Source organism: Lampris incognitus, chromosome 9 (assembly GCF_029633865.1).
Source record: "Lampris incognitus isolate fLamInc1 chromosome 9, fLamInc1.hap2, whole genome shotgun sequence".
NCBI lineage: Eukaryota > Metazoa > Chordata > Actinopteri > Lampriformes > Lampridae > Lampris > Lampris incognitus.
The window spans coordinates 55,766,486-55,792,155 of NC_079219.1; the positions used below are offsets into that span (position 1 = coordinate 55,766,486).

Below are 25,670 nucleotides of genomic sequence, written 5' to 3' on the forward strand. Positions count from 1 at the left end.
GAAACAAAATGTTTTGGCCTGCATCATCACCTCACTGCCAGAAACTACACACAGACCAAACTAGGCCCCAGAGCTGGCATGCAGAAACGGGTTTGTGTGTGTGTGTGTAAAAGGGTCAGCTTAGAAAAAAAAAAACAGACCCAGTTATTATACAACATTCTTGCCAAACTATCACGCAGCATGGTAATGATCACATGTAATCATTATCTTGGTTTTGTAAAGACACGTTATGTTGCTGCCTATCCAGAACCAAAGCCCACATTCGCTAATCTGTGAATTCAGGACACACACACACACAAGAGGACACGCACACACTTCCATACCTCCCACGCAGGAGTCTTGTGTTTCAGACAGTGAACAGACCAGCGTTATATGAAACAACAGACTGCGTGGACTGAAGTCTGCCCTACATCTAAAACACAACAGACACGAACTTACAACACTATATCAGATACATAAGCTGTGGTATTAAGGTGCAACAACTAAGGCTACATGTGCCTGTGGGTCTGTTCAATGCTTTTGTTTTTTCTTCCACAAGAAGATTTGGTAAAAGTGACACAGTCTACTTTGCAGTTTGTGTAAACATGCTTGGTATCACTTAAGTCTCCATCGCCCACTTGATGTTCCAAAATATACAGATACTCACACATTCATACAAATTTTCTGGATAGATTTTTCTGGGAGCTGAGCCGGAAGGCAAAGCTCTCAATTTACCAGTCAGTCTTAGTTCCAACCCTCACCTCTGCTCATGAGCTTTGGGTAGTGACCGAAAGGGTGAGATCACGGATACAAGGGGCTGAAATGAGTTTCCTCTGTAGGGTGTCTGGGCTCAGCCTTAGAGATAGGGTGAGGAGCTCAGACATCCGGAGGGAGCTCAGAGTAGAGCCGCTACTCCTTCACGTCGAAAAGAGCCAGTTGAGGTGGTTTGGGTATCTGATTAGGATGCCCACTGGGCGCCTTCCTTTGGAGGTTTCCCGGGCACGTCCAACTGGGAGGAGACTCAGGACTCACTGGAGGGACTCCAGTCTGGCTTGGGAACGTCTTGGGATCCCCCAGGAGGAGCTGGAGGGCGTTGCTGGGGGAGAGGGACATCTGGAATGCCCTACTTAGCTTGCTGCCAACGCGACCCGACCCCGAAGCGGCTGATGATGAGATGAAATGAGATAATTTCACTGTTCCTGCTTTAGCAAGTTGTGATCAAACTTATTTGTATACAAACTTGCTTGGCGATCAGCAGAACCCAAACTTGAACGGGTAGATGCTCAGACTGGCTTCAGTTTAATGGTTGGGTGTATACACATTCCCTCCATGCCATCCATGCCCTGCGTGCTGAGAACATAAATCTTGAGACAAGATAAATTTTCTTATTGACACAGTAAATATTACTCCAGATGAAAGAAGAGTACCATATAGACAAGCTTTACCTACATGGAAATGGAATGTACACAATCACGCTCAGTCATTAACAAATACACACAACTGCATAGCAACCACTCTCCCCCTCTCTTAAAAACATACACAAATACAGACACACACACACACACACACACACACACACACACACACACACACACACACACACAAACCAGGATACTCTTCAGTGTTACCAGACACCATGCCTGGTCAAAAGTGTAGTCTGTTTACTGCCGACAGTCATAATAAACTATTTATTCATTTCACGAAGCGCTTCATACAAATCTCAGAACGTTCTTAACATCGACGTGAAAATACATAAAAAAATTATTCGAACAGAACAGAATCGTGTCCCGCAGGCCTTGGGAACTGCTGGGGGTTTATTTGTTCAATGGACATATTTGCAGTCCAATGAGTACAACCCAGGCTGCAGACAAAATGCAGACAGCCCGAAGACGAAGATCTGAAGTAAATGTTAGCGGTAAAAGTTTCTATGGAAAGCCAATCTAAATATATTTGTGTCAAGTGTGTTTGTTTATTGGTTTATGAGGATGTGTGACAGACAGTGGACTGGAAGGCGAAGGTGACGTGGTTTCGTGCGTGGTCTAGGTAAGGGTCTGCGAATGTGTCTGTGTCACCAGAGAAATGTCTCCACTGCATCAGCTCTGACATGCTGAGATGCTTCTGGACCAACACGCTGCGGTCACCTTGGCGACCCAGCTGGCAGGACCTCTCAGAAGATGACTCCTCTCCCTCCTCCACAACTGAAACGAATACATGCACATGTACGTGATGGAAGCAAATTCAAAGCATTTGGAAAATAAGCAATTAAACAACCTCCCTGTGTGCAGGATTGTGTCAACATTCAAGAGAAAACCAGAGAAGCATTGACAAGAATTAGGTACTCCCATCCATCCATCCATTATCCAAGCCACTTATCCCAATCGGGGTCACGGGGATGCTGGAGCCTATCCCAGCAGTCATTGGGCGGCAGGCGGGGAGACACCCTGGACAGGCCACCAGGCCATCACAGGACCAACACAGTCATACACAGGGACAATTTAGTATGGCCGATTCACCTTACCTATATGTCTTTGGACATGTGGGAGTAAACCGGAGCAAACCTACGCACACGGGGAGAACATACAAACTCCACACAGAGGGCGACCTGGGATGACCCCCAAGGTTGGACAACCCCAGGGTTTGAACCCAGGACCTTCTTGCTGTGAGGTGACCGCGCTAGCCACTGCGCCATCATGCCGCCACGAATTAGGGAACGTGCCACAGAGAAATGCAGCAACTTCTTTCCAGTGCCATTTATCCCACAATATCTTTAGACATGTTGAATTTTCAAGATTTTTTTTTTTTTTGTAGTATTAAAGGTTTTTTGTTATATTCTTGTTCTATTCAACGTATCCCATTCATGACTGAAATGTACAGAAAAACAGCTTGCAGAACATGCTGTGTGTTCAAGCCTACCATTGACTGATCCATCCATGCTGCAGCTGCAGTCGAGCAGGTCATGAGTGAGGGAAGGTGTGTCCGTCAGGCTGAAAAGATCTCGCAGTTCATTGGCGGAGAAGCTGGCGTGCTCCGCCCCTTTCCCCAGGTCAACCACCGTACCTGAGAGCCCCTGTTTGGATACCTGCCTCTGGAATATACGTTCCTCAATGGTCCCTGAGAGAAGAAGGGGGGACATATGGTGACAGTTTTCTGTTAAGTCCAAGTATTTCTAATAAGACTTTTCAATAGTATTTTTAATGTTTTCTTTAATTTTCTTTGTTAGTTACCAATTTTGTTAAGAGTGTATTTCAGACTGATCTGTGAAACTCTTCATTTAGGTGAAGAAATTTAAGATAATGTTCAAATTTCAGTTTCAAATACACAGATGTACCTTGAAATCAGACTGATGCATTCATAGTTTCGAATCTGTATCCCTGCATGTGCACATTGCATGTGTGTGTGTGTGTGTGTGTGTGTGTGTGTGTGTGTGTGTGTGTCTACTTTTTGACAAAATTCTTCTGTCAAAAATAGGCCGCTTTGACAAATATATCAGAGTACTATGACTACTACATGATAATATGTCAGCTAGCGTACTCAGCGGTTATAGAGATGAGACAGTCCTTCAAGGTCCACGCAGGAGTTAAACAAGGCTGTGTCATTGCACCAACCCTGTTCTCTGTCTTCATTGCCACCATCCTCTACCTCAAGGTAGCCCAATCTGCCTCAGGAGTCAACTCATGTACAGGATTGATGGGAATCTTCTGAACATTAACAGATTCAGGGCCAAAGGCAAAACCACCACCACATCCATCATAGAGCTGCAGTACGCCAATGACAACACCTTAGTGTCCCTCGTAGAAGAGGAACTACAGAGCATATTGGACGCCTTTGCAGAGGCATACAAACAGCTTGGCCTGGCCATTAACATAAAAAAGACCTCTACCAACCCCCACCCAACAGAAATATGCCTGCTCTGCCCCCATCCATCTCTGTAGACAACACCAGACTCGAAAACGTGGAACAGTTCCCATATCTTGGCAGCCTTCTCTCCTCCAAAGCCAACATTGACATTGAAATACATCATTGTCTCATTTGTGCTAGCCAGCCCTTCTCAAGATTGAGTAAAAAGGTTTTTGAAAACCACGACCTTCAGACCAGAACAAAAATTCTGGTGTACAAAGCAGTAGTGCTGCCCACCCTACTGTATGGGTCAGAAACCTGGACCACATATAGCAGGCACCTGAAGGCACTCGAGGCATGCCAAAAGCGATGCTGCAGGAAGATCCTTAAGATCAGCTGGGAGGATAAGCGCACCAACTTCAGTGTCCTCGAGGAGGCCAACATGGCTTCTATAACTGTCACCATCGCACGACATCAGCTGAGATGGACTGGCCATGTCCTCTGCATGTCTGACTCTCGCCTCCCGAAACAAGTCTTTTACTCTCAGCTCGTGACAGGATACCGTGTCCCAGGAGGACAAAAGAAGTGATATAAAGATAACATCAAGGCCCACATAAAAGTTTTGGCATCGACCTTAACACCTGGGAACAAGCAACAAAACACAGAGAGGCCTGTAGACCGGCTATCTGTGAGGGTGCTGGCCGCTACAACCATGACCTCCACTGTGCTGCTGAAAACAAGCGCAGACTCAGAAAGGCGCGAGTTAGCATAAAGGCCCAAACCACTTCTTCACACCCTCGCCCACGCTGCCCCAAAATATGTGGCCCCAGGATCGGCTTCTATGCCCACCAGAAGACCCACAAGGACCAAGGAGAACAGTCATACTCAACCCCGGGTGACCGCTGATGATGATGATGATGATGATGGTGTGTGTGTGTGCATGTCTTTTCACCTGCAGTTAGGAGACGGTAAATGTGCACAGTCTTCTTCTGTCCATCTCTCCAAACTCGAGCCATGGCCTATATAATGATACACATACACACAGTGCCATCTAGTGGACATTGGAGTTTATAAGAGTCTATGTATAGTACTATATGTACTCACAGGTCAAGTCAAGTCAATTTTATTTGTATAACCCAGTATCACAAATTACAAATTTGCCTCAAGGGGCTTTACAGAAACACAACAGGTGAACACATGAATATGTGTGTGTGTGTGTGTCTCACCTGAATGTCATTGGCGGGGTTCCAGTCAATGTCATACAGCACCAGGTGGGAAGCTCCAATCAGATTAAGCCCCACCCCTCCAGCTTTGGAGCTCAGCAGGAACAGGAAGTTCTGGGAACTGGGGCTGTTGAAATTATCAACCAGTCGTTGCCTCTGGATGGTGGGGGTGTGACCATCAAGTCGGCAGAAAGTGTAGCCCAGGTGGATGCAGAGGTCCTGGAGCAGGTCCAACGTCTGAGTGTAGTTGGAAACCACAACCACCCTACAAGGAAGAGACATAAATGAAATGCTGTTATTTGAAAACACATACAGACCAAGCTCTACACATGCAACTACACATGATTACCAGACACACACACAAGCTAAGTTTTCATTCAAATGGTAAGTGAATTTCGTATGAACTCTTGGGATATTTTTAGCAATACTTTGGCGCTTCTATAAGCCATAAGACTTTTCTTATTTGTAAATTTAAAATTGGCATGAGAATAGCCTAATTGACATGTACTTCATATATTTGTATTTTTCCCCTTATTGTGTCACACACACACACACACACACACACACACACACACACACACACACACACACACACACACTCTCTGTCTCTCTCTCTCTAACACACACCTGTCTGATGGGCTGAGCTGTCTAATGGCAGTCAGCAGGTCCGAGAGTACCAACAGTTTTCCAGAATCCACCGTGCTGAATCCACCTGAAGAGTAGGATTCTGGGAACAGACCAGCCAGCCCCTCGTATAAAGAGTTGTCTTCTGAACCTCTTTTAGTTTTCTCCTAAACACACATGCACACGCACGGAGTTAGGAGTTGGATGTAGAAAGAACTCTTAAAAACATTGCCTTTAAGCATTGTAATTACTAACTGAACAATTATGCACCTTGACCGTAGGATGACAAGTCAATAAATAACTTGGGAAACCTCTATTTATTAACCTTGGGCTGTTGATAAAGACCATATAATGAATGACATTAAAGCTTCCGCAAAGTGTCCCTTTTCACTAATTTACACCCGCGTCCCATTAATAACAGGGCTTAACCTTGATAGTGGAGTGGAGCAAGCCGGGGTGGTTGCAGAGTTTCTTCAGGGCTGTAATGCAGGCCAAGTGTGTGTGGGTCTGGGTGAAGCCCTGGAGGCAGTCCCTGAAGACCCGGTGGGAAAGGAGGTACTTGTAAAGCTCTCGCTGCAGGGGGGAGAGGCCGCAGAATAATGTCCAATCCAGACGCGGAGGCAGGTAGCAGTTGATGATCTCCTGGGTCCGCCTCAGGATGAACATGCCTGTCAGGCGAGAGAGTTCTGCTGCTCGCTCCTCCCCCAAAATTCTCTCCTCCTATTGGCGGAAGCAGATGCCAAGTGATCAGGTTTCTCTAGATAAAGTGATGCTTATGTTTACATATGCAGCAGACACTTGAAGAGGATGTGGAGGAAGATGGTGGTACCTCTGTGCAGGACGGCTGTCTGGAACGTAGGATTGGCTCCTCGTACACTTTCCTGTAAGCAGTGGACGATCCCAGAATCCCCGGATTGACGAACTCGATGATGGCGTAAAACTCCTGCAGGTCATTCTGTACCGGGGTTCCTTCAAAACATTATCATACAATTATTGTGCTATATTAAGAGTTACTAAGATATTAACAGTAAAAAAAAAAATCCATTTGATTTCCTTTTTCATCACCTTGTGAATTAGACCAGGGGTTCCCAAACTTTTCCATGCCAAAGCTCCCCAAATAGCATTAGCTTCTGGCTGCCCCCCCTCCCCCCTTTTGCAAGATATCGTTAAAAACCCATTGACAGTACTATGGCAAATGTAAAAAAAACAAAACAATTTAAATCTGAATATATTTCCTTACTTTTATTCATGCAATAATAATTACATTGTACTTCAAATCTTTAATCATTCCATCAGAGTCAATATTTCTGTTTCCATTATAAGCATTGTCAGTGTAAATAAAATTAAATTTAGTTTAACAACATTCAACAACATTGTGTGTGTGTGTGTGTGTGTGTGTGTGTGTGTGTGTGTGTGTCTGGGAGTGAGAGAAGAAGAGCATACTAGTGGGAGGGGTGGGCTTATAGTATATAACATATAAAACATAATATATAACAGTTATATATTATAAATTACATTTTATAATAATACACATAATTATAATAATAATAATTCGATTTTATTTTTTTTATTTTTCTTAGCATTTTCCCTCATCTTCCCCCAATTTGCTGATGCCCCCCTTTTGAAAACCACTGAATTAGACTAATATCACTATTTGTTGGTGTGACTGGGTCTGGCCTTGTTTTCACTGGAGTGCACAGTCCAATCACAGATGTGGACACTGATTCAACTGGGCTGAAAAACTATGCAGCAGAATTGTACACAGAAATGGCCGTAAAAACACTAATAAATCTTATTAATAAATGAATAAATCTAGTTAATTCTATGGCGACAGCCGACACACTCTTGCACATTGTGCACGCATCATCTAACCCAGCCTGATACTTCTGCCGCAATACAAATTGCTTATTGCCACCATTGTTGTGTACAATTCTGCTGCACACCTTTGGGTAAGTCTCTAAAGCTGTGATTAGACAGGACTGCTTTTTGAAATCACTCTCATTGAGAAGCAGACCAAAACCCAAGAACACTTCACCCGGTTGCTCTGGCCCACGAGGCCACCCGTTTCAGAAAAGAGCGTTAGAATCAATAACTGTTTACCTGTCAGAATGACCCTGCGTTTACAAGTCATCTGACTGAGGGCAGAGGAGGTCTTGATGCTGCTGTTCTTCAGCCTGTGACCCTCATCGCAAATCACAAGACCAAACTCAAGCTGCTGCACCTGCAAAGACAAACACAACATAAACAAATTCTTGTAGAGGAAACTACAGAAGCTCTGAGGAGACATAGTGGGGGGGACTTTAAGTGGCTTTTGTGTTCTCTTGAAACTGTCACTGCAGGGACTTACGTAGTACCAACTGCAATAAGGTAAGGCAGTGCTTTATTTTAACACTCACCACTTATTCAACACAATAATAGTTAAAATTGAGGTCTGCATACCTGCTCCAGGGAGCGGAGCAGCATCTCATAGCTGATCACCAGAACACTGTGGAGAGGAGAGGCCACAAACTTCTCTATCCTGTGGTCCTACACGCACACGCACACACACACACACACACACACACACCCTATCATGATCATCATCTTGATGGGGAGGTACAATTTCAGCCGCAAAGTAAGCTGGTGGGGGTTGAACATCTCGCTCAATTGCACCTCAGCATAGCAAGTGACTGTGAGCAGAGGGGGTTTAAACCCACGACCGTCAATGGTAGAGCAGCACATCACCATGCTGCCCACTATCAACACAATCCTTGTGAACCCAGAGGCGAAAAGAGATGCTCTCCTCACCTGATCCACAGTGAAGACACTGATCCTCTCACGACCAAGCCACTTGTTAAACTCCGCCCCCCAGTTCTGCACGAGGCTGCCGGGGGCAACCACCAGGACACGTTTAGTGACGGGTTTCCCACCATAAGGGCCCTGTCGTAGCAACGTCCAGGCCAAGGCCACGCTCTGCAGGGTCTTCCCCAAACCCATTTCATCAGCAAGGATGGCTCCACAGTGAGACATGGATCTAAAACACACAGACATGCACACACAGACACCAAATGTCAACACACAATTCTTGAGGAGACCTATAGAAGAATGGTGATTAACATAAAGGAAGAGTGACTTCAATGGCCAATAAGCTCACACATGACAACAGATACAATAATTGTAGCTTTTCAGTTCTCACATACCTCCCCCAGGTTACACACATACACACAAAGTTTATGAGCATACACATACATGCAGTTTTTTCAAAGAGGTCAGAGTGCAGGGCTGCCTACAGTGAAGCACTTCTGGAGGGGTTTTGGGGTCTTGATCAAGGTCACTTCAGGCTCCAGGATGACCCGAAACCCACCCCCCTTTTTTCTACCCAACTGTACCCAACCAATTACCCCACTCTTCAAAGTCGTCCCGGTCGCTGCTCCACCCCCTCTGCCGATCCGGGGAGGGCTGCAGACAACCATGTCTCCTCCGATACATGTGGCGTCACCAGCCGCTTCTTTTCACCTGACAATGAGGAGTTTCACCAGGGGGACGTAGCGTGTGGGAGGATCACGCTATCCCCCCCACCCCAGTTCCCGCTCCCCCCTGAACAGGTGCCCGACCGACCAGAGGAGGCGCTAGTGCAGTGACCAGGACACGTACTCACATCCGGCTTCGACTCCCGCTGACACGGCTAATTGTGTCTGTAGAGATGCCCGACCAAGCTGGAGGTAACACAGGGATTTGAACCAGAGGTCCCTGTGTTGGTAGGCAACGGAACAGACCACTACACTAGACCCGACACCTCTAAAAATGTCTTCTTTTTATTGATCACTAAGTGTAGCCAATTCTCCCTTTCTAACTGCCAGGTGATGACAGGTTTCTAGCATTACAGTCCATCAAAGGGATCCCCCCTGTCATTTCACAACCTGTCAGACACAATTCCATCTACATCACCTCATGCCCATGACACACTCGTAGAGGAACAGCAGGCCCTCTCTCTGGTGGGGTCGGAGGTGAGCGGTCAGGTAGGGGTCAACCACTACATCCACCACAGGAAGCCCCGCCTTGTTCCAGGTCCACTGATGGTTGGCAGAGGGACGCGGCATGACCAAAGCACCTGCAGACACAGAGGCCTCGAACGTTTCATGTACTGATATTTGTGTATGAAAACTGCATTTGTACAACTCAGTGTGGATTCTGTTGATGTGAAATAAGACTCCTAAATTCGAGCAAATTCACTGACGTGGTGAACCAGTGGACCTTAACTTCTAAAGAAAGGGATCTAATAAAGAATATAACAATGACTACAAGGGGGATAAAGAATATATTCTACTGACAGTTCAGCTACTGACTCTTTAGTCAAAGAATTTAGAAGAACGAAAGCTGAAAGCCACTTTATCTTGTCACTGTAGTTTTCTTACAAGTTTGTTCTCTACATTTAACTCATCCTATTGTATAGGAGCAGTGGGCAGCGGCGGTGCAGCGCCCAGGGACCAACCCCAGCTCTTTTTCTTATTGCCTTGGTCAAGGGCACAGGCAGAGTATTAACCCTAACATGCACATCTTTTTTTTAAATTTAAACTACAAGTTAAATTGTGCAAAGCATTTTAGAAGCCAAACACATGCAAGGCTTCAGTCTGGACAGAGATTTCGCATTTTCTAGTACAACCTCTCTAATCTGTACGTATACCTGGAGTGAGGGGGTCATGGCGAGGTTTGCAGGACTGCTCCTCCTGTGGTTTGACCCCTGGTCGCTCTAATCTGCTCAGCGGCATTGGGCAACAGAACGGTTTTGACGCCAGGCAGCGGGAAGGCAGTGCTGTTTTACGTTGTTCTTCATTCTTCTCCTCCATGTGGGCATCCAGGAAACAGCGTCCCTTGGCAAAGTCTTCGGCGGAGATCACCCCCATCACCTCCACCTCCTTACCGCCGATCATCAGAGTCTCTCCCTCGCACAGGGACGCCAGCTGAGACACCTTGTAGCCGCTACCTAAACACAAACACGCCGAGATCAGTTCAAAGAGGGAATCCCAGAAAGTTGAATCAGTTCATCTGGACACAAAGTTTAGCGGGAGAAACGTTTCATCACTCATCTAAGTGACTTCGTCAGTCTCAACTGACTCCAGCACAGTTGCATAACGACCGAAACCGGCGATCGGTTTCATATGCAAATGCTGTAACCATTCATTAGAGTTACAATGGTCATGTGTACTATTCACAGAGGAGTGGGGAATAGCTGCATTCATAGCATTGTAAGATGGCAACAGATGTACTTAGACCCCCCCCCCCCAGTTCAGGGATGGTCATTCCCTCTTCACATAGATGGCCTCTTTGACTACCCGTTCAAACCTTGTTCCTCTCTATCAAGGATGTGCACATCCTCATCCTTGAAAAAGTGGTCACTGGTCTTGTTTGATTACAGTCAATCCGTACCAACTGCATCACCAACCAATATCGCCAGAGATGAGAGGAAGGCACTCATGACTCTCCGCAAGGACAGTAACATCATCATCCTTCTGGCGGACAAAGGTAGGAGCACTGTTTTAGGGATGGGCATGGTTAATCGGTTAACCAGTCAACTGAAACATCCTTAATCGAAATGTCAACAACATCCATCCATCCATTATCCAAGCCGCTTATCCTGCTTAGGGTTGCGGAGATGCTGGAGCCTATCCCAGCAGTCACTGGGCAGCAGGTGGGAAGACACCCTGAACAGGCCGCCAGTCCATCACAGGGCCGACACATTCACACCTAGGGACAATTTAGTATGGCCGATTCACCTGACCTACATGTCTTTGGACTGTGAGAGGAAACCGGAGCACCTGGAAGAAACCCACGCAGACACGTGGAGAACATGCAAACTCCACACAGAGGATGACCCGGGACGACCCCCAAGGTTGGACAACCCTGGGGTTTGAACCCAGGACCTTCTTATTGTGAGGTGACCACGCTAAGCACTGTGCCACCGTGCTGCCCTGAAACGTCAACAACATCTTTACGGAAATGTCAACTTTTTTCCCCATTTTTTAAAGGCATTATGATTAGCTTAGCTGATTAAATTAATGTTTTCAAAGAATATAATACCTTTAAAATAGAGTATTCTGTTCCATTTTAATTGGTGGTTTGGAATTAGCAGTGGGATCTTGAACTTTCGGGGGAAGCGGTAAACACGACGGCAGCACCAAAGGGAAAACGCAGCGTTGTGTGGGGAATATTTAGAAGGGATTGATCAGCGTTGCATTCAGTGCAAGATATGTGGCAACAAACTTAAGTTATACTAGTTCAACAACTACAATGAGATATCATGTGCAACAAAAGCATGACAAATCTCTTGATGAAGGAAAACAAGCAAGTATGGCATCCTTTGTTACTGTTAAACGCAAGTGTGATTCCAGAAGAAAAGAACAGATAACAGCTCATCACTTCAGTGATTACAAAAGATACGTTAGCTCACGTAATTCATAGCGCCAGAAAATAAGACAATTACAGTGCAGGTTGAGAAAGAATACAGCAACAAAGTTGGGGGATTAAATCAGACCTTTGTGCTGTCAACGTTGCCTTTTCCCATCAGTAGGTGGACCCCCCTTACAAGAGTAGCATATATAAATAACTGTAACATGTTCCTACATGGGCGGCACGGTGGCACAGTGGTTAGCGTGGTCGCCTCACAGCAAGAAGGTCCTGGGTTCGAGCCCTGGGGTAGTACAACCTTGGGGGTCATCCCAGGTCGTCCTCTGTGTGGAGTTTGCATGTTCTCCCCATGTCTGTGTGGGTTTCCTCCGGGTGCTCCGGTTTCCTTCCACAGTCCAAAGACATGAAGGTCAGGTGAATCGGCCGTACTAAATTACTAGGTGTAAATGTGTGTGTGTGTGGGCCCTGTGATGGACTGGTGGCCTGTCCAGGCTGTCTCCCTGCCTGCCGCCCAATGACTGCTGGGATAGGCTCCAGCATCCCGCGACCCTGAGAGCAGGATAAGCGGTTTGGATAACGGATGGATGGATGGATGTTCCTACATGGAGGGATGGGAAATCAAAACCTCTGTCCTAAAAACTCGCAGCACAGATGAGCGACACGGCCAAAAATATTGCTGCACATCTTCACACTGCCGCTGAAGAATGGGGATTGACTGGAAAAGTCTGTTCATACGTGCATGATAATGCATAGAAAAAGTTTCTTGCAAACAAGACTTCAGCAGTAAAATGGGAATCGGTGGGCTGTTATGCCCATACATGTCAGCTTGCCATAAATGATGGTTTCGGTAGCACTAATATGAGCCATGTGGTGGCGGTGTTCAGCTGTTTACTGTCCCATTTTCACCATAGCTCCACTGCAATAAGTGTGTTGAAGAGAAAGCAGGAGCTTCAGAGTTTGCCGTTACAGTACTGTCACACATGCTGGAATTTGGTGTTTGATATGATGCATGAGCAACGTTGAGCAGTGACGGTCACATTGTCAGGCAGGAATGTCACCAAAATAAGTGATGCACGAAGGCTGGAACTTACCGATGACACCTGGCAGTCAATGGAAGAAGACATGTGGCCAGCATTCAGATTCTGAAGTGCGCGACAACAGCCCTCTGCAGTGAGACACACGTGTGCATCTCGGCGGCTTACCCGGCAACACACAGCCTCATGAACAGGCACCTGCAACCTGTAGCTGGAGAATCTCCAAAGGTAACGGAGTTCAGATGGGCTGTAGCAAGCTCTCGCAAGAGGCGTGTGATGGATAAAATATCTCCTGGTAAGTTGCCATAGATACATGGACCATGCATTTTATTTTATTATGATGTAACTAATTCACTAGGCCTACTTCTTTAACATCTGTTTCATCAATTGCTATTTCATTGAAATCATCATTTTGAGTGTTAATTTTCAAGCTTTTCTCATACAGACGCTTACTAGACATTTGTTGTCAGTAAAAGCTCCGATGTCCAAGGTTTATTTTAGTTAGAATTTGTTGTTTTATTCATGTTTTCTACCACAAACTTAATTAGATAAACGAAAACGAAAAGAAGAAAACATATTGAGTAAGTTAAACTATTATTTCGGGGCACATTTCACAAATTAAGGTCTGAGAAAGTATCTGTACACACCAGCACACACACATTTATAAATATATAATTAAATAAAAATGGCTCCTACAGTGGATTTGTGTGCGCTGCAGGCAAAGCGGTGCTGACCGCCTCATGTCTAGATCCCAGGCACAAGCAGGTGATTCTGTATATGGCAGGAGTGTCAGAACAGTTGAGACGTGTATTTTCTAAACACCACGTCTCAGTTGCTTTCAAATCCCAAAACACGCTGTGCCAGAAACTGGTCCACCCCAAGGATCGGGTCCCCTGGCACAAACAGAGCAATATAGTGTACGCTGTTAAGTGCCGGGAGGATTGCCGTGACTTGCACATCGGGGAAACAGCCAGGATGACTGTCGGAACTGCCGATCTGCATAGGCTAGTAGTTAGCTTAGCCTGCCCCGCTTCCTGTCAGACCGCCCTCGGTGTTTCCGCTTCGGGTGCAGCGCCGAACAGGGCCGTGGTCCCTGGGCCCACAGGACGCAGCAGACCAAGCTCTCCCAGCCATCAGATGAAGACAAAACTTAAGTCGCAGGCGTGGACGTGGACAAAGACACTGCGTGGACGGTACTGGGTGAGGCCGCCGCAAACGTAAATTTGCGCCGCCATCTTCCCACACCAGAAGTGGAAGAGTACCTCTATCGCCATCTTACAATGCTGTGATCGCAACTATTCCCCAATCCTCTGTGAATCCTCTGTCACACGGCCATTGTACATCTAATTAATGGTCACGGCAGTTTGCATATGAAACGGATCGCCGGTTTTGGTCATTATGAAACTGTGCTCTTTATAAGGGTTGGGATACCTTCAGTCAGCTGAGACTGACAGTCACTTAGATGAGTGATGAAACATTTCTCCCACTAAACTTTGTGGGATTTCCTTACCTATATTACTGAGTATGCATCAAGTCCGAGGGAAGGTGTTGAAGAGTTGGTGTAGAGGAAATAAGTTCTCAATCTAGACTCTTTAGTGCTCCTATATTTCAGTCACAAGGATGTTGTCGGAGACCAACAACTCTGACGCTCATTTTCTTAAGTAATTTTCAGGCTTATAATGAAGGCGATCTAAGAATTGAACATGTTCTTCAGGTATAAGTGCTGTACATTGTTAAGGATAACAGCAACGGCTAAACACTTAAATGTAAGATAATACAATAAGTTACTGACCCCTGGAGAGACACTCTCTTTGTGCTTTCCTCTCTGCTACAGGTAGGTCTTGGTTTCTACCAGAACCTCAGCTTGTTCCAACTGCCAGCTCCTCCAAAGCCCCAGGACAAAGCTCTGCAGTGCACTACAGGGGATCTGCCCCCATACTCAGCCGCAACCCAGTTTTTTGAAATGCCCTTCTTTACCACCCGAAGGTGCCACAGATTCTGGCCTCTTTTAAAACAGGCCAAAATAGTTTCCTAAGGAACTCTTTTTCTCAGTAGCAAGGATGAACTTTGAGATCCATCCATCCATCCATTGTCTTAACCGCTTATACTCAAATTAAAAATGAGTCTGAAAAAAAGAACCTTTTATCATCATTACTGGGACTTTTGCAGTCTCCCTGTTTGCAACACCACTCCGCTGCAGTAAATATCAAACACTAAAACACAACAACACTAGGTTGTAATTAGGGACATCTCTGTCTCACCCTTCCCGATGTCCTTGCCCTCCATATCTTTCAGGGTAGCGGTCCGCCCTCTGGTCACCAGCACCGCATCGCCTTCCCAGCGCTTGTGTTTCTTCTTACTGGCCTTGCACCACATCACACTGAAGTAGCATGCTCCATCTTGACCGCAGCGTGACCCTACGCTCTCTGAACCAGGATCGCTGACTGACCCCACAGCCACCGCCGATCTCTGAGGGGACCCACACCTCAGCTGGGGGGAACCTGTCAGTCCTGGAACACAGAGATGCGATACAGTGGCTGAACATGCAGTACAAGACATATACACAATGAAACTCATGTTCAGTTCAGATAACTCCCCACTAGAGGGCATCAGTGCCTCAGGGTTGTGCTTTCCCTCCACACAACCAGCCCCATGACCAGCTTGAGAAATTAGACCTGGACTAAGGAGTCACGTGGGTACAATTTTCCTGAGAAATCCACACACCTCAGACTGTCAGGTAAGACTACAAAATATTAATGAACGATATTGAGAGTTTCTGAGCAAGGCTCTCGATTGGTGCCTCACTAACAATGAGTTTTGACAATGACTCCCAGAACAATACTTAAGATAAAGCAACAGTTTTATGCTTTACAACCCAAATAAAACCAAAAATGAGAGATTTCTCCCCTTAAGTCAGAGGAAACGGTAAGCCAGCCTGAACACAAGACACAAGCTGAAATTAGACCACAACTTTTTAATAGAAAGAAATAAATCAACGTATAAACGTACAAGAGAAAGGACACTGCCACTCACATACAGTTACTACAAAAAACAAATGCCCGTGTAATCACATACGTGTCAATAACAAACAGCAATGTCACAAAAATCAACCCGATCTCTCCCCTTTGTCTATCCTCCCTCAGCTGGCAGCAGACAGAGAGAACTTTTGGGGAAGCCGACGCTTTCTCTTTCAGTCAAAAGGCTGCAGCATCCCAACGTGCAGGGTTTATCTCCATCAGAAACGTGAGGGCTTAAGCAGCTCAACCCAAGCCCTTACACAGGCTGAGGTATCAATGAAAATCTGGACTCTACAGCTGATTCTAGAACAGTTGCAGTGTTGTTATTCTATGTTAAGTACACTGAGAGAGCCACGAAACCGGAGTCAAATTCCACGTATGTGCAAACCTACATGGCCAATAAACATGAATCTGAATTCGGCGGTGGTTCTCAGGGTTTCTTTTTCAGCTCCCACCTCCTCTGAAGCAGCAAAAATCATGGCGATCAATGGTGATTGATTCATCCTCTGTGTGTGACGTGGTTTTTTTTTTTTTAATCTCTGGATAAGTTTTCCTTTGTTTGGACGGATAATTCCCCCCACAACCTCTGTGGTAATAAAGAAGCTCGCCTCATTGATTCCCCAAGCACTGTAACTTTCTTTTCAATGCTGTTGTTGCAATTCTGCCAAAGGGGCTGTGTGTAATTTCTACCTGTGCTGAGCTCTATCATTCAACTATCTGAACAACAGAAGGGTACACACACCTTTGTGTATAATTCATATATTCCCTGACAAAACAAGTACTTTGAAATTGCTATACGTAAACACCTGTTTTGAGTTTTTTAAGACTGTCACAAGGTCGGTGATGAGTTTTTTTTACACAACTGATTGTGTCTGCAGTCAATAGTTTGTAAAATGGTAAGAATCAATCATTTATTTGTGCTGAGGGGAAACTGCTGACAACTCAAGTAAGTTAGCTGTACCCTGCAATACCCAAAGAGGCCATATCTATCTGTAAGAGGCACAACAGTTCCAAGCAAAGGAGAAAAAAAGTCCAGGCAAAAGAGTTCAAGCTCTGAAACAGCTCTGAAACCCAAAACTGTCGGGAGTGATATGCTCGTCAGCCATATCTCGTTGCTTAAATCCAGACTGCTCAGAGACTCCCACTGTCACATGGTCACGAGTACGAGAGTGTGTGTGTTTATGAGTTTTATAGAGGGGGCGGCAGCCCATGTCTGAGTCTGGCAGCCTTCAGTTTCTCCACTTTGATCTTGGCTCGCAGAAGCTCCTCCTCCAGCTCTTGCTTCCTCTTCAGCCCCTCCCTCTTCTCTTCCAGATAGATTCCCACCTTCCTATGATTGGCCAGCACCAGCTCGTGCTCCTCCTTGGCCAGGTGCAAGGGACGGATCCTGCTGGGCTCATGGTGAGGGTAGATGTCGTTGGGGTAAAAGTCATGCCGTACAGCCAGCGGAGAAGAGGAGAGGGGGATGTTGACAGAGGATGCGGCGGGAGACAGCGAGGGATCGTAATCGTGGACACTGCTCAAGTCCTGCTCTGCCTCGCACCCAAGCTGACCACCCTCCAGCACAGGGTGTATGTGTGTGGAGAGGTTAGACAGGTCTGGTGGGGGTTTAACGTCCTCTTCTCCGTCCAGCTGGACCACCTCATGGGGGATGATGGGGACTGCTGGTTGATACTCCTGGAGCCCAGGCAGAGAGGAGCTGCTGCCAGGATGTTCAATTGGAGAGTTACGCTTGTTGTAAATCAACCTACAGAAAGAAAGGATCAAGTTATATTATAACGAGGCAATTACTGAAATATAAAATTATCACACAATTGTGAGTCAATCAGATTGTTGTGGAGTGATTATGTTATTACTGTAACACTATTTCAATATCATTAGACTTCACTTTGGAGTTCCTTCATGAATTATGTAGAGTGAGTAGATGCACGCAGGTTGCAAATGATCCATTAAAAGTTAAGCTTGTTGCCAACTGAACTAGTGGTTGAGAAAGCAATGATGACAAGAGAGAATTTACCCAAAACAAACTCCTGAGTACACTGATAACCATCAAAAAGTAAAGGTAGAGCAGTACATTCTTCCCTCTTCATGAGCTTGTTAACACAGGAAGAGTATGTGATCTGAATGGGTTCGGGATCTGTGAGCAGAGCCCCTCCCTTGTTAGATAGGCCAGTATTAGGGACGGGCTCTGTTGTGGAGGTCTTGACACTCTGCTCTACGTTTGCTCCACTCTTATCTGTATGTTTACCCCTTTTAAATTTGTTATGTTATATGTGTGTGTGCATGTGTGTGTGTGCGCATATGCATGTGTGTGTGTGTGCACAAGTTTCATACTGTACCTGCGCAAAGCCTGGTCTTTATCATGTATGGGCACATGGTGGAACAGGTGAGGGATCATCTCCATCACTCTCCTGGTTGGCTCAGAGATGCTTCCCCGGTACTCCGGCTGGGCATGTCTTCTCTGCATCACTTCCTGCTTAGCTGACTCCTTCAGCCTCTTGTACAGGGTCCTCAGGCCCTGAGCGGTACGGGGAGGTCTGTCCCCACCAAGGGCATTGTACTGCTCTGCCACGGTGTCCCAGCACTTGTTCTTGTCCACGATGACTGCATGTTTGTTGGTGTGCTCCTCCAGGATGCGCACATGAGGGCGGACCAGCTTCAGTAGGTCCAGCTTCTCAGAGAGGGTAAAGTTGGAGGAACGAGCTTTACCCACCATGCTGGACAGGAAAACAGAGCCGGTCGCCATCTTAGAGCATAGCGGACAGACTCAGGGCAAACCAGGCCTACAGCTGGAGCTGGCGCGTTTCTATCACCTCCCCTCTGCACAGTGGCTCTTAACTATTCCACCTTGTCCTTTTCCCCCCCTTCTCTTCCTCCTTGATGGCCTCTCTCTCTCTTCCCTCTCTCCTTTTCTTTGTCTACAGAGATAAAGCCAACAGGGCTTTAACTGTCAAGCGCCTCTCATTTCCCCCTCACTTCCTCCTCTCTGGATCAATTAAATTCTGTGTCTAACATATGCATGAACACATGTACTCCCTAGGTTCTTTCTCTGCTACGTTGCACAACAAAATCAGTCTGTACACACAATAAGAATCAGGCTTAACTAGGCCAGCCTCGTTTAGGCCCCCGCCTACCGCGCGGAAGGCTTTGGATGAATTCCTCCCAGCTTAGGCTGACGTAGCTAAGCTGCTTAAGCCTAGCCCGACCTACTTACAGCCCGGTCTCAGTAAACCCAAAACCAAGCGCAGCGCAGAGCACACCACAGCCGCACTATTGTAAATAGTAACAGCGGGGACGGTGGAAATAGGTGTGCAGCGCACTAATATGGGAACACTCTTAAGGCTCAGTATTGTGGGCGGCTAGGGGTCAATAGCCGGGGTTTGTTTTTTTTGTTTTTTTTTAAGTAAGAGACGAGTCGAAAATAGCCCCGGCTTAACTAACTGGTGGGGTGGTGGGGGGAGGGGCTCCGAGTAAGGCGCTGCGCATGCCCGCAAGCGCGAGCGTTTATGCATAACATAAATCTCAACTCGCGCGCCGCCGCCGCCGCAGCCGCTACCGGGATTATCGATTCAAACGCAGTCCGGGCGGAGATACCGTTTCGTACCAAGTGCCCCGATCGATAGGAGGCATCGGAGAGGGATGATTGAAGGAGGAGGGCACTAGTTGCTCTCAAACAAGGAGGGAGGGGGGCGGGGGGGGGGAGATCCTGAGCACGGCTCAAATCTGCCAGGCGCTGCACTTAACGGGGCGCCTGTGCCATTTGCATAATGCCGCGGACCTGCTGTCACTCACGCCGCTTCCTTCAACGTCCGTTTTAAGTTCAGCCCGCAACGGCACGGCACGGCAGCCCCCCCCCCGGGGACGGGCGGCACAGCCGAGAAGCCCGCCCCGGGGGGGAGACGGACCCACGCTGGCTGGCGCGGTGCGCTGATGGGGAGAGTAATGCTGCTGCACATCCCAGTGAGCAGGGCAGCCGGCGCAGCGCCGAATCCGATGTTTACCTGCGCGTGGGAGAGCGCGCGAGCGCACGTGCACCCACACGGATACAACTAGAGAAGGAAGGAAGGCAGGCAGGCGTGGGTATAAATCCATACGTCGCACGTGTGTCGGATCATAAAGCCAACACATCTTCCCCGGCCAAATACAAAGGATTCCGTGATCAGGGCTCCCCCCCCCCCCACAGCTATAACCCAGTTCATGAGATGTCCCCTAGCATATCGAAACGTCAGTGGTCCGAGTACCTTGTGTAAAAGTTACCTGTGTAGTGGTTATGGGGCTACATAATTCCCCTTATTGGGCCGGTAGGAACGTTAGTTTACAGCTGAGTAAAATCAACACACACAAAATGTACCGACAGACATAAGGAAAGTGCTTCACGAGCGAGATAAGAGCTCAGCCAGAGGGATGGCACAACATGGCGTGAGGCACGGCTGTGCCCATTTCAGTTCTGTGTCTCAGATCATCAAACGAGGGAAATCCATTTGACACTTTCTACACCACATCTCAGCCCTGATGTAACACGTTCATTTCCTAATTTACTGACATGGATCTGAACTGCAGCTTTTGTGGCGCCGAGCCAGAAACGGTTATGCGTTTGTTCTGTGTTTTGGGGTGACACGGAGAATTTTATATATAACAAGACTGGGCACTCTATAGTAATTATGCCTAGAGACATAATTACTGCATTTGAATGTGAAACTGAGTCTTTTAAGTTACACGACGAATCTTACACTTGAATTTGGTCAATTTCCCGTACAGCAAGGTCCCTCCCAAACCTTGGTGCTTTCCTGGCTGAGTTCAACACGTACATGGACACACTGTCCTATTATCTGCAGCCCCTGATTAAGTTTCACTGACTTCATTTAGGTTATTGTTTGTGTATCATATTTAGATACTTTATACTTAATTGTTTACGTTGCATATTTCATTCGGTTATCTGCCTTTTTCCATTTCCACTTGCAGAAATTTGAATTATAAGAATGTATGTTTCACCTAACAGCTGAATGTCTGAAAACTGCTGATTGTGTGTGTGCATAACGTTCAATTAAAAAAAAGAAGAGAAGACACCGGTAATGTGTATTTTGTCTATTACATGTTTTTAACAATTATAAGTATTTGAATGATGATGCTTTTTTTGATATTTGCAGAAATATAATGCCTGCAAACTTGAAAGTGCGTGCGCGTGTCGGTAAATGCCGACTTGTGAATTACTTGCACGAGTGGCGAGCTACATCCACAGCAGAGGAGCTTTGTGTTAAGCGTGTGTAAAATGGTTGGGCTTAAGACGAGTGTGCGAGTCCCTCTGCAGAAGGGAGCCGTAACAAACCAGGAATACACGGCTAATACAACATTCCCAGCGTTCTTGGACGAGAAAAAGGATTTCAATCAAATCAAGCGGTGCACAACATTACAATATTTCCTGCCGTTGTTCGTCAAGTTTCAAGGGGTTTGCAAACGGGATGGATTTCAGACCTCACTGAGCACCCCTAATCATCCAGTGGAATTTATTCATTCATTCACTGCAGAACAAATCTCATACCTGCGTAGAATCTTGAAATTAAACAGGATTTTCTAGAGTACATAACTGCTCGATGCTGTTACCCAATCATGAACGTTGTAAATAGACGATGACTCTTCAGAGCACCCTGCTGACTCAATCTGCTAATGCACACATCGTGTGGGCAATTACAACCATGAAGTTTACCCCCCTCGGTTATAAAATTGATGCTGCTGAGTCCCGTCTGCACAAATTACAGCAGTGTAGGGCAAAACAACAGAACCTAATGAAGTACATCTCACACAAGTGTTGGTCAAGGAATACAAATTTAGGTACATATTAGTGATAAGTGGATGTTAGAGTTTTGAGTTTGCACTTGAAAAATAAAGCTTAACATGTGCAATCCTTCCTTCCTCTCTTTGTGTGAGAGAGAATGACATCATTAAATTCAACTGCTAATTGTCACGTTAAAACCGATTCACTTAACAAGAGACAAAATATAACTCACCAAACACAACCTCTTCTTTCTTAGAACGCAGCTTAAGACCTTTTCACAGCAAGATACTCTTGTTTCAAACTACAACTTTTATAGAAACTTTCCTGTTCATGGAATAATCTTCATCCATATATACACCGATCAGCCAAAACATTAAAACCACTTGCTTAGTATGGTGTAGGTCCCCCTCGTGCCACCAAAACATCTCTGACTCATTGAGGCATGGACTCCACAAGACCTCTGACGGTGTCCTCTGGTATCCGGCACCAAGACGTTAGCAGCAGATCCTTTAAGTCCTGTAAAATTGCAAGGTGGGGCCTCTGTGCATCGGACTTGTTCTTCCAGCACATCCCACAGAAGCTCGATCGGAATGAGATCTGGGGAATTTAGAGGCCAAGGCAACACCTTGAACTCTTTGTCATGGTCCTGAAACCATTCCTCAACGATGCGTGCAGTGTGGCAGGGTGCATTATCCTGCTGAAACAGGCCACTGCCAGCAGGGAATACCATTGCCATGAAGGGGTGTAACTGGTCTGCAAAAATGTGGTATGTGTCAAATTGACATCCACATGAATGCCAGGAGAACATTGCCTAGAGCGTCACACTCCCTCCACTGGCTTGCCTTCTTCCCATAGTGCATCCTGGTGCCATCTCTTCTCCTGGTAAACGACGCACATACACCCAGCCGTCCACATGAAGTAAAAGAAAATGTGATTCATCAGACCAGGCCACCTTCTTCCATTGCTCCATGGTCCAGTTCTGATGCTCACATGCCCATTGTAGGCGCTTTCGACAGTGGACAGGGGTCATCATGGGCACTCAGACTGGTCTGAGGCTACGCAGCCCCATATGCAGCAGGGTGTGATGCACTGTGTGTTCTGATACCTGTCTATCATAGCAAACATTAACTTTTTCAGCGATGTGAACTACAGTAGCTCTTCTGTGGGATCAGACCAGACGGGCTGGCCTTTGCTCCCCACGTGCATAGTAGTTTTAATGTTTTGGCTGATCGGTGTATATGAGGTAGTAACAAGCAGTGAGTGCAAATGGGCTTTAAAAGCTGACATTTTGTGTGTTATTTCCCCTGCCATATTCAGACAAGTCCTGCCCTTGATGCCTCCACCTGTTTAGGAGATATCTTAACTTAACCTCTTCAGAGAGCGATAACTCAAATCAACCATTTTTCAACTATCCAAACAGCAAATTGCATCCTAAAACAGGAGGCAGGATTTGCCTGAATACTGATGGGGGGAAAAAAATAATGCACATATTATTTCAATATTTTACTGACTTGTTTGGTGGGGTTTTACATGATGTTCTATTTCACACAGAGAAAAACAGAGCAGTGTGTACTATGGCTCAGTTTCAAGTTGATCTCAGCAGGAACAGCAAGTCTACTATGCAAAGTGTGGTGCCCCTTACCACCAATGGCTTTAAATCATCCACTCCAAAATGTCAACCAAAAATCAACAATTTTCCATTTCTTAAAGCCATTATCTAGATACTTAATATTTTAGAGACTTGAGAGAAAGGTAGCATAATGTGGCCAGTTTCCATCAAATTAGTACTGTCCAACTCGGAAACCTTTAGCTGTTAAAAACACCAGTTACCCTTTGGCCTTGACTTTGTGAGTCATTCCCAGAGCCATGTCACCAGCTTTAAGAGGACAATCACACTGTGTCAGAATGCACACACTGTCTTGGTCAGGATATGTTTCCACATCAGGAGAACAGAAAAAAACCTCATTATTGGCTGCAGATGGGCTATAACGCCATACTCATCCTCTCTCTCTCTCGCTCCTTCACTCACCCAGTCTCTCATACCACACAGAGACTTTTTACTGCCACAGCGTCCTGCTTGTGTGCCTCACCTTCCGGTGCAGTGTCCTCCGTATACGTATACTCCCCCGTTTCAGTTCGAGGGTGCTGTGTCCCCGCCTTATTCTCCTTACTTTCTGCCACACTCAGAACTCGAGCAAGTACCGCTGACATGCCTTGAGCAGCTGGACCAGCACCGAGCGAGGGTTTCGCAGTCAGTGCTTGGGCATCACATTCTGCTTGGTCCGAGGAGGGCGTTGCAAGACTTCTCTGGACCTGGGAGACAGGAGGAGGATAGAAGTTAACATCTGGACAAGGTTGGAGGTATTGTTTGGATGGGTAGGGAGATAACCAGTGTGAGGGTGACAGCAAAATCTGAGGGACTGTAAACAGACTGTATATGTGTCATAGCCAAGGAGAGATGACCTTGCTCAGTATGTTGCTTACACCCCGTCTGGGGGCCAGCGGCCCAGTGTCGGTCGCAGGACGAGGAGCTCCGGGCAGAGACGGCCCGGGGGCAACAAACCGGGGCTTTTTCGCCGCGTTACCCAAGAGCTGGCTGGGGGCTCCGGATCGTCGCATCCTTCTGCCGTTGCTCAGTTACAGCCGCGGTCTCTAATCTGGTAGAGCTAGCAGACAACGAACGGCGTGACACACGTTTAAAATGGGTGCTAAACTCACCAATGCCAAGGGGGGCACGTTAGCTAGCTTTCGGTCGTCATGGCGACGTCAGGCGTAACACGAGCGGGACCCGACGGGTCCGAAATAAATACACGGCAAACTGGCAACGCGACAACCGTGCCATTGGTACTTAAAAGCCTCGACTACAGTTCCCTGTTCGACGACAGCAACGTCCGACAAGCGTACCTCACATAGCTGTAAAGAAAAATGCCCGCCGTACCGAAAAAGACCTAAAACAAAGCGGCTAAACGGCAGGAAGTGTATACAACCCTCCCGTCTACTCGTCTTCCTCTGCGGGGCCGAATCTCCCGCTGAAGTCCCGCGGCACACCATTGGCTGCGCACTCCATGTGGGCGGGGTCAAAACCGGTAGGTACGCGCGTGTTTTTGGCTCGCCGCGCGAGGGCGGCGTCCAACGCCCGGCTGAAACAGCAGCCACTCGGCGCGTCGGGGCTGCCCCTGGTTGGCAAAACGAGCGCTTCTAAATGTACGCCTGGCAAACGTGCCATAATGTCACCCCGCCTGCGGTTTCCTCTTGGGGTTTTTTTGCTTTCTGACTGACAGCTGTCATTTTGACGTTTTCGTGGAATCTGTGATCCAATCAGGGCGCAGAAGAGAGCGGTAATCCGCGCCCAGAGGGGGGGAGAGAGAGAGAGATGGAGTGGAAAGATCAGGGAAGAGTGGTCTGAAAAGAGTTCAACGAAGAGAGGCAGACGGCATGGCGGATGGACAAGTTGGGGGGGGAGGGGCGGGGGGACAGTAATCTGCTGAGGCTTTTACCTGTCTTTATGTGTGTCACTGTAAGTACAACACAATACAGCTGGTTGGACTGTGCATATTTTTTGGACGTGTTTGTGATAAGAGAGAGACACTGTGATCTGTAGCGAGAGTAGGGTGCAGGCGGAGGAGAGCCTGGAGAGGTGGAGGTATGCACTGGAGAGGTGGAGGTATGAAAGTCAGTAGGAGCAAGACGGAATACCTATGAGAGGGAGGGCAGTGGAATGGTCAGGATGCAAGGAGTGGAGGTGACAAAGGTGTATGAGTTTAAATACTTGGGGTCAACCGTCCAAAGTAACGGGGAG

At 46.8% G+C, this 25,670-nt stretch overlaps 2 protein-coding genes across 2 annotated transcripts; both read right to left on the bottom strand.

The window, feature by feature from the left end:
* Positions 1–1,653: 1,653 nt before the first annotated feature.
* rad54b (RAD54 homolog B) lies at positions 1,654–24,860 on the bottom strand. The gene is made up of 15 exons (XM_056286552.1): positions 24,335–24,860; positions 23,962–24,184; positions 15,343–15,591; positions 10,327–10,626; positions 9,591–9,753; positions 8,451–8,676; positions 8,103–8,189; positions 7,764–7,884; positions 6,493–6,632; positions 6,093–6,383; positions 5,667–5,830; positions 5,043–5,304; positions 4,769–4,835; positions 2,893–3,090; positions 1,654–2,177 (listed from the first exon to the last, which is right to left on the bottom strand). The coding sequence occupies exons 1-15, from the start codon at positions 24,488–24,490 to the stop codon at positions 1,957–1,959; spliced, it is 2,868 nt and encodes a 955-aa protein (XP_056142527.1). The 5' UTR covers positions 24,491–24,860; the 3' UTR covers positions 1,654–1,956.
* LOC130118137 (fibrinogen silencer-binding protein) lies at positions 17,287–18,844 on the bottom strand. Its single transcript, XM_056286503.1, has 2 exons — positions 18,438–18,844; positions 17,287–17,845 (listed from the first exon to the last, which is right to left on the bottom strand). The coding sequence occupies exons 1-2, from the start codon at positions 18,842–18,844 to the stop codon at positions 17,287–17,289; spliced, it is 966 nt and encodes a 321-aa protein (XP_056142478.1).
* Positions 24,861–25,670: the final 810 nt, after the last annotated feature.

Bases quoted from the DNA above. Each gene is read 5' to 3' on its own strand.
- LOC130118137 (XM_056286503.1), bottom strand. From the start codon at position 18,844: ATGGCGACCGGCTCTGTTTTCCTGTCCAGCATGGTGGGTAAAGCTCGT. The intron at 17,846-18,437 runs GTACAGTATGAA...TTCTTTCTGTAG, and splicing joins AAAGACCAGGCTTTGCGCAG to GTTGATTTACAACAAGCGTA.
- rad54b (XM_056286552.1), bottom strand. From the start codon at position 24,490: ATGCGACGATCCGGAGCCCCCAGCCAGCTCTTGGGTAACGCGGCGAAA. The intron at 8,190-8,450 runs GTGAGGAGAGCA...GTGTGCGTGTAG, and splicing joins GTGTCTTCACTGTGGATCAG to GACCACAGGATAGAGAAGTT. The intron at 6,633-7,763 runs GTAAACAGTTAT...AATGTTTTGAAG, and splicing joins ACGCAGGGTCATTCTGACAG to GAACCCCGGTACAGAATGAC.